This window comes from Natrix helvetica (assembly GCF_964273705.1).
Source record: "Natrix helvetica genome assembly, chromosome: 1".
NCBI classification, from domain to species: Eukaryota; Metazoa; Chordata; class Lepidosauria; order Squamata; family Natricidae; genus Natrix; species Natrix helvetica.
Window position 1 is genome coordinate 344,786,221 of NC_138548.1, and position 13,562 is coordinate 344,799,782.

General features: G+C 41.2%; 1 protein-coding gene across 1 annotated transcript; it reads right to left on the reverse strand.

Moving 5' to 3' along the window:
• Positions 1–13,349, reverse strand: MRPS18B (mitochondrial ribosomal protein S18B). The gene is made up of 7 exons (XM_081934060.1): positions 13,074–13,349; positions 8,132–8,282; positions 2,622–2,719; positions 1,836–1,904; positions 1,363–1,429; positions 702–761; positions 1–294 (listed from the first exon to the last, which is right to left on the reverse strand). Exons 1-7 carry the CDS (start codon positions 13,191–13,193, stop codon positions 80–82), a joined length of 780 nt encoding a protein of 259 aa, XP_081790186.1. The 5' UTR covers positions 13,194–13,349; the 3' UTR covers positions 1–79.
• Between the last annotated feature and the right edge of the window lie 213 nt (positions 13,350–13,562).

Here is a 13,562-nt window from a genome sequence, read left to right on the forward strand (position 1 = left end):
ATATACTTCAGAGGATTTTTAAGGATCAGTTACAGGCTTCCTTGGGAATGTTATAATTGCTTTTTTTTTTTTGCTTGGTTTATGAAAGCTTGCTCTCTTCTTTCAGGTAATCCTTGTAAATCCTCCTGAAGAGTTTAATTTTTTTTTCTGGAGGTTGCTGCCAGTCATACCAAGGATACCATGATGTCTTGCTACACAGAGCCGGGGATGGAGGAGTCTTGGAAACAGCTGGATGCTGGTTGCTCCAATCCACATCTCGGAAGGAGATCAAGGGAGTGCTAACTGGTAGAAGTCCTGACAAAGGAGGCACAAGAGAAAACATATCAGAAAGACGACCATGATCGATCTGGGTTCACACCTTCTATCTAATGGAAGGTTGGGGGAGGGCCTGCCTTAGCATATGAATTGAGTGAGATTATAAACCATGGCATAAGGTGGATAATTTATGGCTTGTATGGGGCAGGCAGGATTTCTGTCTACAACCTTCAAAGCACTCCAAGACCACGGTGCTGAAATTTGGCAGCAAAATGGCAAATTGTATGGTGAAAGTAAAGCAATAGTAAATATGGGAGTGCAAGCTTTCTGTGAGCCACTCCCATCCTCACCCTTGATGCTCTGAAAACTCCAAAACCTATCATACAAGCACTTGTCACCTTCCACTCAACGCTGCCTTATTTTCCAGACCCATTTATGCTACTCACCATTGTCTTGAGCTTGATCAATGGCTTTAACTAGCTCCTTTTGCTTCTTTACACACACACCTGCAAAGCAAGAGAAAATGTGTTTCCAAGATGTAATAAGAGATCATTGTGGTAGGCAAAAGAAAAACAAAAAACCTGTACCTGAAATACAGTTAGTCCTCATTTAGCAACAACTCCGCAACTTTCTGTACTGCTGATAAATCCCTGGCCTCTCAGTCTAACCTGCTTTGTTCACACATGCTCAAACAACAGGAACAAGTACATTATACGTCCCAAAGGTTACATAAGTACTGTGTGAATTCTAGACTGATTTGCATTCAGGGACTTGATTCTGTGTGCTATCTATTCCCACAATAAAGGAGGTAACACACATCCTGTGGTTTTGAATTGAGGTCCTTAGATGTTGTACTAAAATGCTTTCGCTCCAAAGCCCTGGCATCTTGCTTGGAGAGCAGCAAACCAACTGGGACAGTTTTTAAAATAAGATTTTGGAAAATACAGTGGTTGCTGCAAATGTGGCCAGCAACAACATTGTGTATGGAGTGGAGGGAGAAAAGAAGGAACAAGAATAGTTACATAAGGGAGAGGGAAAGGGAGAGAAAGAGAATACCTGGGACAGGGAATTAAATGAAGCAAGCATGAAATGCAATAGCTGTGTTACCTGTTTGGGTTGCATCAAGGATTACATTCGAGTGGGGGCAGATAAACTGTTCAAGAAGCTTCACATTCTGTAAGATGAAAGGGCATGCCCTATTTTACTCATCGGTTAGAAAAGGAAACATGGCTTATACGACCAATGCAACTGTTTTGTTGCTGCCTGAATACCACTGATGGCAAGATAGACCAGAATTGTTTCTGTAGTGGCATTGGTCTTTCAAACTTCCCGTTAAAAGTTCATCCAGTTAGCTTGTGGGGGCTAGGGCAATTGTTTTCCATTAACATTTCAATGCTGCCCCTATAGTTCTTATGTCCAGCTGCTCCAGAACTGCCTATATTTTATATTGTTTATATTATTTGCATCATCTTTTTTCTATGTTTAATCTATGGAACATGTTTGTATCTCTACTCTGGAGACTTTCAGGTAAGTTAGGTACATTTAAACAAAAATATAAGAAAAAAAACCCATATACTTACCCTATAATCCAAAAAAAGATGTTGATCTCTACAGATGGGACAAGGATTCCCACAGACATGACCTCTTCTCTTTAAGTACAGACAGAACAAAACAATTTATTGTGTAAAAAATTAGGAGAGGAAAATGCTATAAATGTCCCATTCATCATAGATTACTTAAAATAATGTGCCTAATGTTAGGCGCCCTACTCTAGGAAACATTTAGACACCTGGAACAAGTTCAAGGGTCAGTAGGAAACTGGGAATTGTCTCATGAGCAGAAATTGACAAAAGTGTAAATGTTTAGCATAGAAGAGACCAAGGTAAAATATTAAAATACTGTACTATATAATGTCACATAATCTAGGATGAAGACTGATCATCCCAGAATGCAACTGTTGTTTGTCTTATAAACCAAAGTCCATAATTCTGCATTCTGGGACAAGTCTCACTGAAACAATAAGTAGGTGGTTTGACAATAATTGGCCTCCCCATGGATTCATCCTGATCGGTTCAAGCAGAAACCAGAAAGGATGTATTAATTAGGATTCTCACACTGAAGAGGAATTTGGATTCAATGGTTTTATGAACACCTACAATTTTTAGAATAAGAATCTGCCCCTCCCTTCCAAATACTCAGATTAGCCAATTCAAAGAGAAAACATTCCAGAGGTAAACCATGTTATATTGCATAGTTAATAGAAATATACAATCCCTTAAGCATGAAATATCATTTCAAGTACAAATTAGAGATATGCTGCATCTTATCCAACCGTCCATACACATTCATAAACAGAATGTACTCACAATGCACATCTTCCGGGTTTTCTGTGGTGGAACCTGACCCTTGAAATTACGCCTGTATCCAAGCCAGACGGGATCGTTGCCATATTTAGTTATGTATTCTAAAGGAGAAAGGAAAAGAAAATTATGGCCTGTCTCTAACATTTTACAAATATGCTCAGGATACATAAAGCAATAAGTTACCATCTCATATACACTGTCAACCCCTTGAAGTAACTCAGGTCAGGAAACCACTCAAGAATTCCAGGAATGCCATTTTATAGTTGTATGGTATGATAACAGAAATCTTGAAAGCCCAGCAGGGTGTACCTTTGTCCCCCCTTATACCAAACAGAATCAAAGCGAGTTATTTTAACTTTCTTTCTCCTGCTTCTCCTTTCTCAGGACTAACTAATCAACTCTCAAATTATTTAACAATTAATTTTGGTAATTACCCCAGACTGTTGATAAGAAATATACAGTGGGGCAAAAAAGTATTTAGTCAGCCACCAATTGTGCAAGTTCTCCCACTTAAAAAGATGAGAGAGGCCTGTAATTGGCATCGTAGGTAGACTTCAACTATGAGAGACAAAATGTAAAAAAAAAACCCAAACAATCACATTGGCTGATTTGGAAATAATTTATTTGCAAATTATAGTGGAAAATAAGTATTTGGTCAATATCAAACGTTCCTCTCAATACTTTGTTATATATCCTTTGTTGGCAATGACAGAGGTCAAACGTTTCCTGTAAGTCTTCACAAGGTTGGCACACACTGTTGCTGGTATGTTGGCCCATTCCTCCATGCAGATCTCCTCTAGAGCAGTGATGTTTTGGGGCTGTCGCTGGGCAACACGAACTTTCAACTCCCTCCAAAGATTTTCTATGGAGTTGAGATCTGGAGACTGGCTAGGCCACTCCAGGACCTTGAAATGCTTCTTACGAAGCCACTCCTTCGTTGCCCGGGTGGTATGTTTGGGATCATTGTCATGTTGAAAGACCCAGCCACGTTTCATTTTCAATGCCCTTGCTGATGGAAGGAGGTTTGCACTCAAAATCTCACGATACATGACCCCATTCATTCTGTCCTGTACACGGATCAGTTGTCCTGGTCCCTTTGCAGAGAAACAGCCCCAAAGCATGATGTTGCCACCCCCATGCTTCACAGTAGGTATGGTGTTCTTTGGATGCAACTCAGCATTCTTTCTCCTCCAAACACGACGAGTTGTGTTTCTACCAAACGGTTCTATTTTGGTTTCATCTGACCATATGACATTCTCCCAATCCTCTTCTGGATCATCCAAATGCTCTCTAGCAAACTTCAGACGGGCCCGGACATGTACTGGCTTAAGCAGGGGGACACGTTTGGCACTGCAGGATCTGAGTCTCTGGCGACGTAGTGTGTTACTGATGGTAGCCTTTGTTATGTTGGTCCCAGCTCTCTGCAGGTCATTCACTAGGTCCCCCCATGTGGTCCTGGGATTTTTGCTCACCGTTCTTGTGATCATTTTGACCTCACAGGGTGAGATCTTGCGTGGAGCCCCAGATCAAGGGAGATTATCAGTGGTCTTGTATGTCTTCCATTTTCTAATTATTGCTCCCACAGTTGATTTGTTCACACCAAGCTGCTTGCCTATTGCAGATTCAGTCTTCCCAGCCTGGTGCAGGTCTACAATTTTGTTTCTGGTGTCCTTCGACAGCTCTTTGGTCTTCACCATCGTGGAGTTTGGAGTGTGACTGTTTGAGGTTGTGGACAGGTGTCTTTTATACTGATAACAAGTTCAAATAGGTGCCATTGATACAGGTAATGAGTGCAGGACAGAGGAGCCTCTTAAAGAAGAAGGTACAGGTCTGTGAGAGCCAGGAATCTTGCTTGTTCGTAGGTGACCAAATACTTATTTTCCACCATAATTTGCAAATAAATTCTTTCCAAATCAGCCAATGTGATTGTTTGGTTTGTTTTTTTTTACATTTGTCTCTCATAGTTGAGGTCTACCTATGATACCAATTATAGGCCTCTCTCATCTTTTTAAGTGGGAGAACTTGCACAATTGGCGGCTGACTAAATACTTTTTTGCCCCACTGTATAGTAATTCAAGCTCATTAAATGAATGTATCTTAATGCAAAGAATAATAAAGAAATGGAATTTTGCTTTTATAGCCAGACCTGATGTGACCTTATCTATATGCATTGAAAAATTGACAAAGGAGTGGCCACCACCGAAAAGACCATGGCTCCAGTTTACCAAATGAATCCATTTTGTAGGTAATCCTATATATGTAGTTTTAGGGAATAGGAAACATTATATCAGAGTTGGCAATTTTCCTGGCTGTGTGACTTGCACACTAAAGCAACAGAAGGAATTATTTTATACTAAACAAGACCACTTGTCCATTTAGAGTTCTGCTGTCTTCTGATTAGCAGTATCCCTTGCCATATTTTGAACTAGGCATAAGTCTTCCCTTTTTCCAATCTCACCTGGAAGGAAGCCAAGGAGACAAGAATAGGCCCAGGCCAGAAAAGATAAAAGCAAATCTAGGAAACTGGTAAAAGCAAACTAGGGCACTAGGAAAATATGATGAAACAGGACAGGTTTGGGAACCACCTCAAAATTCTTTTAAATATTGTTCCAGAAAGGAAAAGCAAACTTGCAATGAGTAAAATTGACAAATGTGGAACTTTTGTCCCATAAAACAAAGACTCTTCATACAGGACCATCTGTATGTCCATCTCTCCATCTTTCATGAATACAGCATTCCACAGCAGCAGCTTTCAGCTTATAAACATGTAAAAATGAGCAATGAAGCCGCCTGAGGATTTATTACATGACACAACCCTACATTTACCTGCTTACTCACAATTACTGGGCTTCCTAAGCCAAACAAAACACTCACATCACAGCTAGTCCATGACTTACAACTCTTGGTATAATGACTGTTCAAAGTTAAAACGGCACAGGTTGATTTATGGCTGGTTTTCCACACAACTGTTGGTCACGTGATCAAAATCCATACATTTGGCAACAGGCGTGCATTTATGATGATTGTAGTGTCCCAGTGTCATGTGATCACCATTTGTGACCTTCTAACAAGCAAAGTCAATGGGGAAGCCAGATTCCCTTAACAATCGGGTTACTAACTGACCAATTGCAATAATTCACAACTGTGGCAAGAAAAGTTGTATAATACCTATACTGTAGGACTGTGCAAAATGTTCTATAATAAGTATTAATTATTCCATGCATGGGATAATTGGCCAGTGATTTATATTCTAATGCATCCTACAGGAGCACTCAGGATCCTTCCGAGTTTTGTGTAAAACCTAGAATTAACCAAAAGGTACCAGGTTTTGTTTCTCCCACACTGTGCCACACCCAAAAAGGTTCGACAAAACATCCAGATTACAATGGCTCATTCCAGATTGAAAACGAAACATTTTTTGTACTGCGCATGCACACGCACACACAAATGAGCTTTGAACTCCCATAAGGTATTACGTATCTATAATAATAATAATAATAAATTTGGATTTATTAGCCGCTCCCTTTCCAAGTAGGACTCGGGGCGGCGTACAATGGAGCATAAACATAAAAAATATATAACAACACAAAAACGTACATACATACACAACACTCATACATACACGGAGGAGGAAACAAATTACATCATTAGACAGTTAAAAATCAGCTTTAAAATACCCCAATTGTAAAAACCCAATATGCAGTTAAAATTAATATTAAGGACAATTTAAAAAACAGTTAGGAGGAATGAGAAAATTACGATTGCGATTGAGCCAGGCCAGATAATTGAAAGAGGTGGGTCTTCAGCTGTACACGGAAGGAGCGGAGATCGGAAGTAATCCTGATGTCACGGGGGAGGTCATTCCACAGGGCTGGGCCCATCACAGAGAAGGCTCTGCTCCTGGGTGTCGCCCCCCGGCACTGTTTGGCGGACGGCACCCGGAGAAGTCCCTCTCTGTGTGAGCGAATTGGTCGTAGGGATGTGTGGGGCAGGATGCAATCCTGCATATAACTAGGCCCTGTGCCATGAAGCGCTTTAAAGATCATAGTCAAAACCTTGAAACGCACTCGGTAGACCACAGGAAGCCAGTGCAGCTCGCGCAGGAGAGGTGTTACAGGGGAGTATCTAGTCCTCCCCATAATCACCCGCGCGGCCGCGTTCTGGACCAACTGTAGTCTCCGAGTGCATCTCAAGGGAAGCCCCATGTAGAGAGCATTGCAGTAATCCAGGCGAGACGTCACTAGCGCATGGGTGACTGTGCGTAGGGCATCCCGGTCCAATAAGGGGCGCAATTGGCGCATCAGGCGGACCTGATGGAACGCCCCCCTTGCCACGGCTGTTACATGGTTATCCATGGACAGCCGGGCATCCAGGAGGACGCCCAAATTGCGCACCTGTTCCATGGGGGCTAGTTGGACGCCCCCGATGGCCAGAGATGGAAGCACCTGGTTGAACCGGGAGGCCGGAAGCCACAGCCACTCCGTCTTGGAAGGGTTGAGTTTTAGTTCAGTTCAGTATCTTGATTCCCTGCCTTTGCCTCAAGAAAAGTAAGGTAGCATGAATGATTCTTTCTCTCATTCACATTCTTTCTCTGGAAGAACAAGTACTTGGGCTCCTACCTCAGGCTAAGTGAGGAGTTTCGGTTTAGATGTGAACCCAGTTATTTATAGTGCTGCTATTCCAGATTGAAGAATTTGCAAAAATGAACTCTCATGAGGGCAAAGGCACAATTGCAGTGATCTTTACTGTCACTAAGTAGAAATGAACATATGCAACTATATAATGGTTTTTTTGCTCGTTTTTATTTTTTATGAAGGTAGTCAACTTACAACTGTAAAGGAGTGTGCCCATTAATTGTACTCTGTGATGGTCATAAAGCAGGTTATCTTTACCCAATATTTTTTGCCGATGGGACAGATCCACCACATGTGATAATAATTGTGTCTGTTTGCATTTCCAACATTCTGGTGACATATTTCAAACATTTTTTGCCAATCTTGCTGCAAGTTACCATGAGTGACCAAATTTTATCTTTTTTGCAGAGGTCATTAAGTGAATCACTATGGTTGTTAAATAAATCTGCAGTCTTTAAGCAAATGCCCTGGATGTTAAGTGAAAAACACAAATTTTCAGCAAATGTGTTATAAAGCATGGTCATGTGACCCTGGGACACTGCAAAAGGATATAAATGCCAACTGGTGAGTATCCAAAAAGTAGTCATGAATCAGGACAGGGCACAGCTGAGTGACCAGTTGTAAGTTAAAGACTACCTGTTATTTTACTATCACATTGTGTGAGTACATGTAACATATTAAGAAATCTCATTGTCGATCTTTGTTGCTGTAGGCATTTTGTAAACAGAGAGACACTTATTTCACACACTATGATAAGCCACAGTTATTCAATCATGGTTTGTTATGTAACCAAAACTAGCTAAATTTACACAAAAAACACATTTTTCACCAGATTCTAGACTCAAAAAATTCTTCCATTCTACCTCTATTCATGCATACCTTCACTCTCCAAGTATTTCCATGGCATTTCTTTGTATCGTGAATCTATCTCACGACCACCTGGCTTTGTGGGTTCTTCTTGGTTGACCTCTGTGCAGTACGTACGAAAGGCCGATTGCTCGGGCAGCAGGAGGGAAGTTGTGGGTATATGCTAGGAAACAAAGCAAGGCAAGGCAAGTAGTAAATACAGGTACCAGCATAGCTAGCAGTGACATAATAGGAGAAAAAAAATCAAAAGTAAAAAAAAAAGCATTTTTAATCAAATATTCAGAAATTAAGTGCAGAATCTCTAATGGGTAGGCAACAGTTACCCTCCATTTGCAGTAAAGGGATTATGAAAACTAAAACTCAAAATGCCAAGTTATCACTTCTTGTTTAGTTGATTGCCTTAGTCAATACCAATATATACATACATACATACATACATACATACATACATACATACATACACATATATATATACATATATATATATATATATATATATACATACATACATACATACATACATACATACATACATACATACATATATTGTATTTGTACTGATAAACAAATAAAGGGAGACTAGTATAGATTTATTTCGAGCTAATTAGCTCTCATCAGCTAGCCATACCCTTACTGGGATTTGTAATTAGCCATACCAGTAAGGGTATGGCTAGCTGATGAGAGCTAATTAGCTCGAAATAGATCTATACTAGTCTCCCTTTATTTATTTATCAGTACAAATACAACACAAATATAAAAAGGCAACATTAAAAATAAAAATATGGTTTTCTGCCTGCATAGTCTTCTGTGATGAGCCGAAGGACAGAAAGAGGGAGTAGTGACCTTCCTCCCATATTTAGGCATACCAAGGGTTGTAACACACACACACACACACACACACACACACACACACACACACACACACACACACACACACACACACACACACACACACACACACACACACACACACACATACATACATATATATATATATATATATATATATATATATATATATATATATATATATATATATTCATTCTTATTCTTATTATTAAGAGTGATTGATTCTACTTTGCTGTAATTGCTTTATTATCCAGGAAGTATGGAATTCTACAAGTCAGTACGGCTGAGTAATTAATGTGCAAAAGAGCACACAGCCCACCTCCAAATTCACCAAAAGCCAGCCACATTGACCACAAGGAAGCAGTATGGGACTAGTGACATCTCTATTAGGAATCATGAGGTCCTTGATGCTCTGAGCCTGGTTGTTTTCTTGCAGATGTTTCATTATCCAACTAGGTAACATCATCAGTGCCAGAAGGTAGTGAGGTTTGCTTTCTTTTTATATGCTGGTGGCTTGCCCTGTCAGTGTTGTTGGGAATGTTCTTGGGGGTTCCTTGACAGGGCAAGTTACTGGTAATGAAAAAGAGAGCAAAACCCACTCCCTTCTACTTACCTAGTTGAGTAATGAAACATTTGCAAGAAAAAAATGTATTTTTAAGATGAGGAGAGCAGGGAAGAAATAAGCGCATTCAGTCTCTTCAACAGTCTCAGAATCAACTAACTGGAATCCCCAGAATTCTGGAAGGGAAGTATTTTAATAAAATGGTAGGAAATTGCGCTACCACATTCTTCCTGATTTTTATTTTTGCTTATTATACAGGCCGTCCTCCTTCACTGTTTCAGGAAAACTGTCTCTGAAAGACAGATATAGTATGTGCTTATGCCTTAGCTTTTGTTTCTGGTTTTATTCTCTCTGTACAAACTCAGTAACTATGTTGCTTTTGAATTGGAAACAGACCAATCCTTTAAATTTTTCTGTAGGAAGTTGGAACAATTTTATATTTTTATTGCTTTGCTACTGAATGTTTTGCATGGGATTATTTTAAGATAAAAGGGATTTGCTCTTTTAAAAGTATTTTTTTTTCCTCTGAGGAAGTCTTGATTCTATTAGTCATACATCTCAAGTCTATCCAGCCTTTCAACACTGCAAGGTTGCCTAAAGGAAACAAAATCAGGACTAATAATATTACCCCGAATGCAAAGTTACTGTGACAAAATCTTGGAAGTCTGAGAGGTCTTCTCTTGCCTTTACTTTCTAGAGCAGCAGTTCTCAACCTGAGGGTCGCGACCCCTTTTGGGGTTGAACGGCTCTTTCACAGGGATCGCCTAAGACCATCCACCTCCACCGGCGTCCGCCCATGCCCAGGAGCACATCCTGAAGCGGCAGGTTCAGGAACAGTGGCAGGTGGCGAAGCAGCCTCCTCCCTGCTCCGGGCGCAACCCAGACACCGCCCCGCCCGGTCTCCATGCCAGGGAAAGGCTGAGGCGCTGAATGGAGAGACAGGTTCTTCTGGATGGTGGATCAGCCTCAGCTATGACGGACGTCCGAAGTGAGCGCGGTTGGCGGTGCCGCTTCAGCCCAGCCACCTGCACAGGGGATCGAAGGCACCCAGAGCACAGGAGACCAGTGGGACAGTCGGGCCACCAATTTCAGTCAGCAGAACGGGCTCTCGCCCAGGCAGGCCCATGCTGGGATTCAAGCCGCCTTGGGCCTGGAAACTCCCTTTGCTGCCCCCGCCGCCGGTCCTGTCCTGCGGGCTAAACTCAGAGGCTTTTTGGCCCCCAGGAAGGGCTGGCAGGAGATGCCGGAGAGGAGGGCAGGCCCCGCCCACCCATTCCTTCCGTCCCGAGGAATTCCACTCGGGATGGAAGCACAGTTCAATGTAGCTTAAACCTCTGTTTAAAATCCCATTTAAAGGGCAACTTCTTAATTGTGTTAAATCGATTGCTTGCACGAATTAACCACTACGTTCTCCCATGCCTGGTTGTAATGATAGAAAGAAAGAAAGAAAGAAAGAAAGAAAGAAAGAAAGAAAGAAAGAAAGAAAGAAAGAAAGAAAGAAAGAAAGAAAGGCAGGAGGGAGGAATGGAAAGAAAAATAGAAGGGAGGGAGGAATGGAAAGAAAGAAAGAAAAGGGAGAGGGAATTGGAAAGAAAGAAAAGGGAGGGAGGAATGGAAAGAAAGAAAGAAGAAAAGGGAGGGAGGAATGGAAGGAAAGAAAGAGAAAGAAAGAAAAGGGAGGGGGAATGGAAAGAAAGAAGAAAAGGGAGAGGGGAATGGAAAGAAAGAAAGAAAGAAAGAAAGAAAGAAAGAAAGAAAGAAAGAAAGAAAGAAAGAAAGAAAGAAAGAAACGGGAGGGAGGAATGGAAAGAAAGAAAGAAGAAAAGGGATGAAGAAATGGAACAAAAGAAAGGGGAAGGAGGGAGGAATGAAAAGAAAGGAGAGAAGGAAAGATGAAGGAAGGAAAGAAAGAAAGAAAGAAAGAAAGAAAGAAAGAAAGAAAGAAAGAAAGAAAGAAAGAAAGAAAGAAAAACTGGGGGGGGGGAACGGAATGTAAAAAAAGGAAACTTAATAAAGTGAAACTCATGCAAATCACGAACTGCTGCTGGAGGCAGGCAGGGAGGTCATTTTATCCTGGAAATTCTAGAGAACTAGGGAGCATCCCTTCTGAGACTCTTACCTCACCTACATTCCTCCTTTTGACTCAGACCATTTGGGATCTAGGCTGACTCCAAAGGTTATTCTCATGCCCCATATATCCAAGCATTATAAAATGTATTCTTTTTTTTAATAATCTAGTAATGGCAGGAGGGAGGTGGGAGCCTTATCTTTCTCAAACACTTAAGGAGGTTAGAGAGGAGGATGTGCCAGCTGAGAATTCCCTTAGAAGATAGTGATACAAGTGAAAATTACCAACAGAGATATTACAATAAGAATCCCAGACCCAAAGCCAATTATAACAGTCCTCTGAGGATCCCAGCACCCCAACTTGTCATTCAAAAAGTCAATGGAAGAAATTAATGCTGTATCCAAGAGAACCAAAAGTTATCTATTACACTGTGGAACATATGTGTATTTAAGAATCTAGTCTAGACAATTTAAAAATGTAGGCTCTGGGAAGAAAGCAAAACTGTATAGCTTATTTCAATAAATATAGGATAGGAAAAACGCAGGAACTGTGATGGTGAACCTATGGCACGCACACCACAGGTGGAACGCAGAGCCCTCTGTGGGCATGTGCGCCGTGGCCAGCTGGTCTTCTGGTTTCAGGCGTGCACCTGTGCACTGGTCAGCTGGCATTCACCAGTGCCCAAGCACCGGAAAACAGCCTGAAAATGGTAAAAAAAAAAACAGGCATGCACCTGCTGGCCAGATGATCTTTGGGTTTCCAGCACTCCAGCGCGCACAGATACACGCGCATTCCGGTTTAGGCACTCAGTTGCCAAAAAGGTTCACCATCACTGCTCTAGAAAAAAAATCTTTTTAACAGCACGACACAGCCAATATCTATTCTATCATGAACATTAGAACATTTGTTCTTATTGAACAGAAAACCAGCTATGAACTTACAGCTTACTTACAGCCCTTTTAAAGAAAGGGGAATAACCAATTATGAGAAAAGCGAAGAAAACCGAGAGGTTTTAGAAATAGCAAAGTCCACATAGTCCAAACTCTTCAGCTCATCGATCCCTTCACCAAGTTTCAGATTGTTCATCGGCCCCCTCTAAATATTTATGATCTGAAAGTAATTGAATGCTACTTTAATAGCAGCTAAATTGTTACTTGAATAGTTTATTACTAGCGTACTTAGTAACTACGAATAACAACATCGACCGGTAGTCCATATTGATCATCTTGGGGCATCCTGCAACTAAGACGATATGCAAGACATACAGTTCTATATTTGCTATCTTAAGAGTAAACTTTAGAGAATACTTCATATAATTTATACTAGGAGATAAGCATGGTTAAATCCTCAGGTAAACTAATGATAAAGCAAAATATACATGGATTTTTTGGGTGAAAAAACGTTTAGACTGCTTTTTTTAAAGTTAATCGACCACATAGGAATCTAACTATTAAAAAACACAAGCGTCTTCTTACCCGTAGCCCGCAAGACCTATTAAAAGCCATGCGGGCGGCTAAAGAGGCCAAGTTCCCACACAGCAACATGGCTCGACTGGGAGCCGCCATCTTGCAAGGTGCACAAATACCGTTGCGCATGCGCCATTGCGCTTCATTTTTTTTTCAAGGTCACCTTGAGAAAACCTGAGGCATTTCCTCCCGCCCTTATTTTCAAGGACAGGTCATTTCAGTTAAGTTATTATCTCCAGTTCACTCCAGGAGAAGCGATCATACATGTATTGCAAACAAACCTCGCCATCAATTTTTAAAAGATTTCTATTTTTTGGCTTCGATATCTTTTGTCACGGGTTGCTTTGCCCTTCCCTCTCCCAACAATAAAACCCCCACCGGAAGCCACCGAAGCCAACGGCGCTGGGTCCTTATTGCGCATGACCAGAATTGTTTAACTCTCGGGAGGAAGCTCGGCGTTCAAGCGGCCAAACTACGCGCATGCTCAAAATCCAGAGA

Coding starts and splice junctions, on each gene's coding strand:
- MRPS18B (XM_081934060.1), bottom strand. CDS start 13,193: ATGCGCAACGGTATTTGTGCACCTTGCAAGATGGCGGCTCCCAGTCGA. Junction 1,430..1,835: donor ATCTTTTTTTGGATTATAGG/GTAAGTATATGG, acceptor TTCATCTTACAG/AATGTGAAGCTTCTTGAACA. Junction 762..1,362: donor CCTTGATGCAACCCAAACAG/GTAACACAGCTA, acceptor CTTGCTTTGCAG/GTGTGTGTGTAAAGAAGCAA.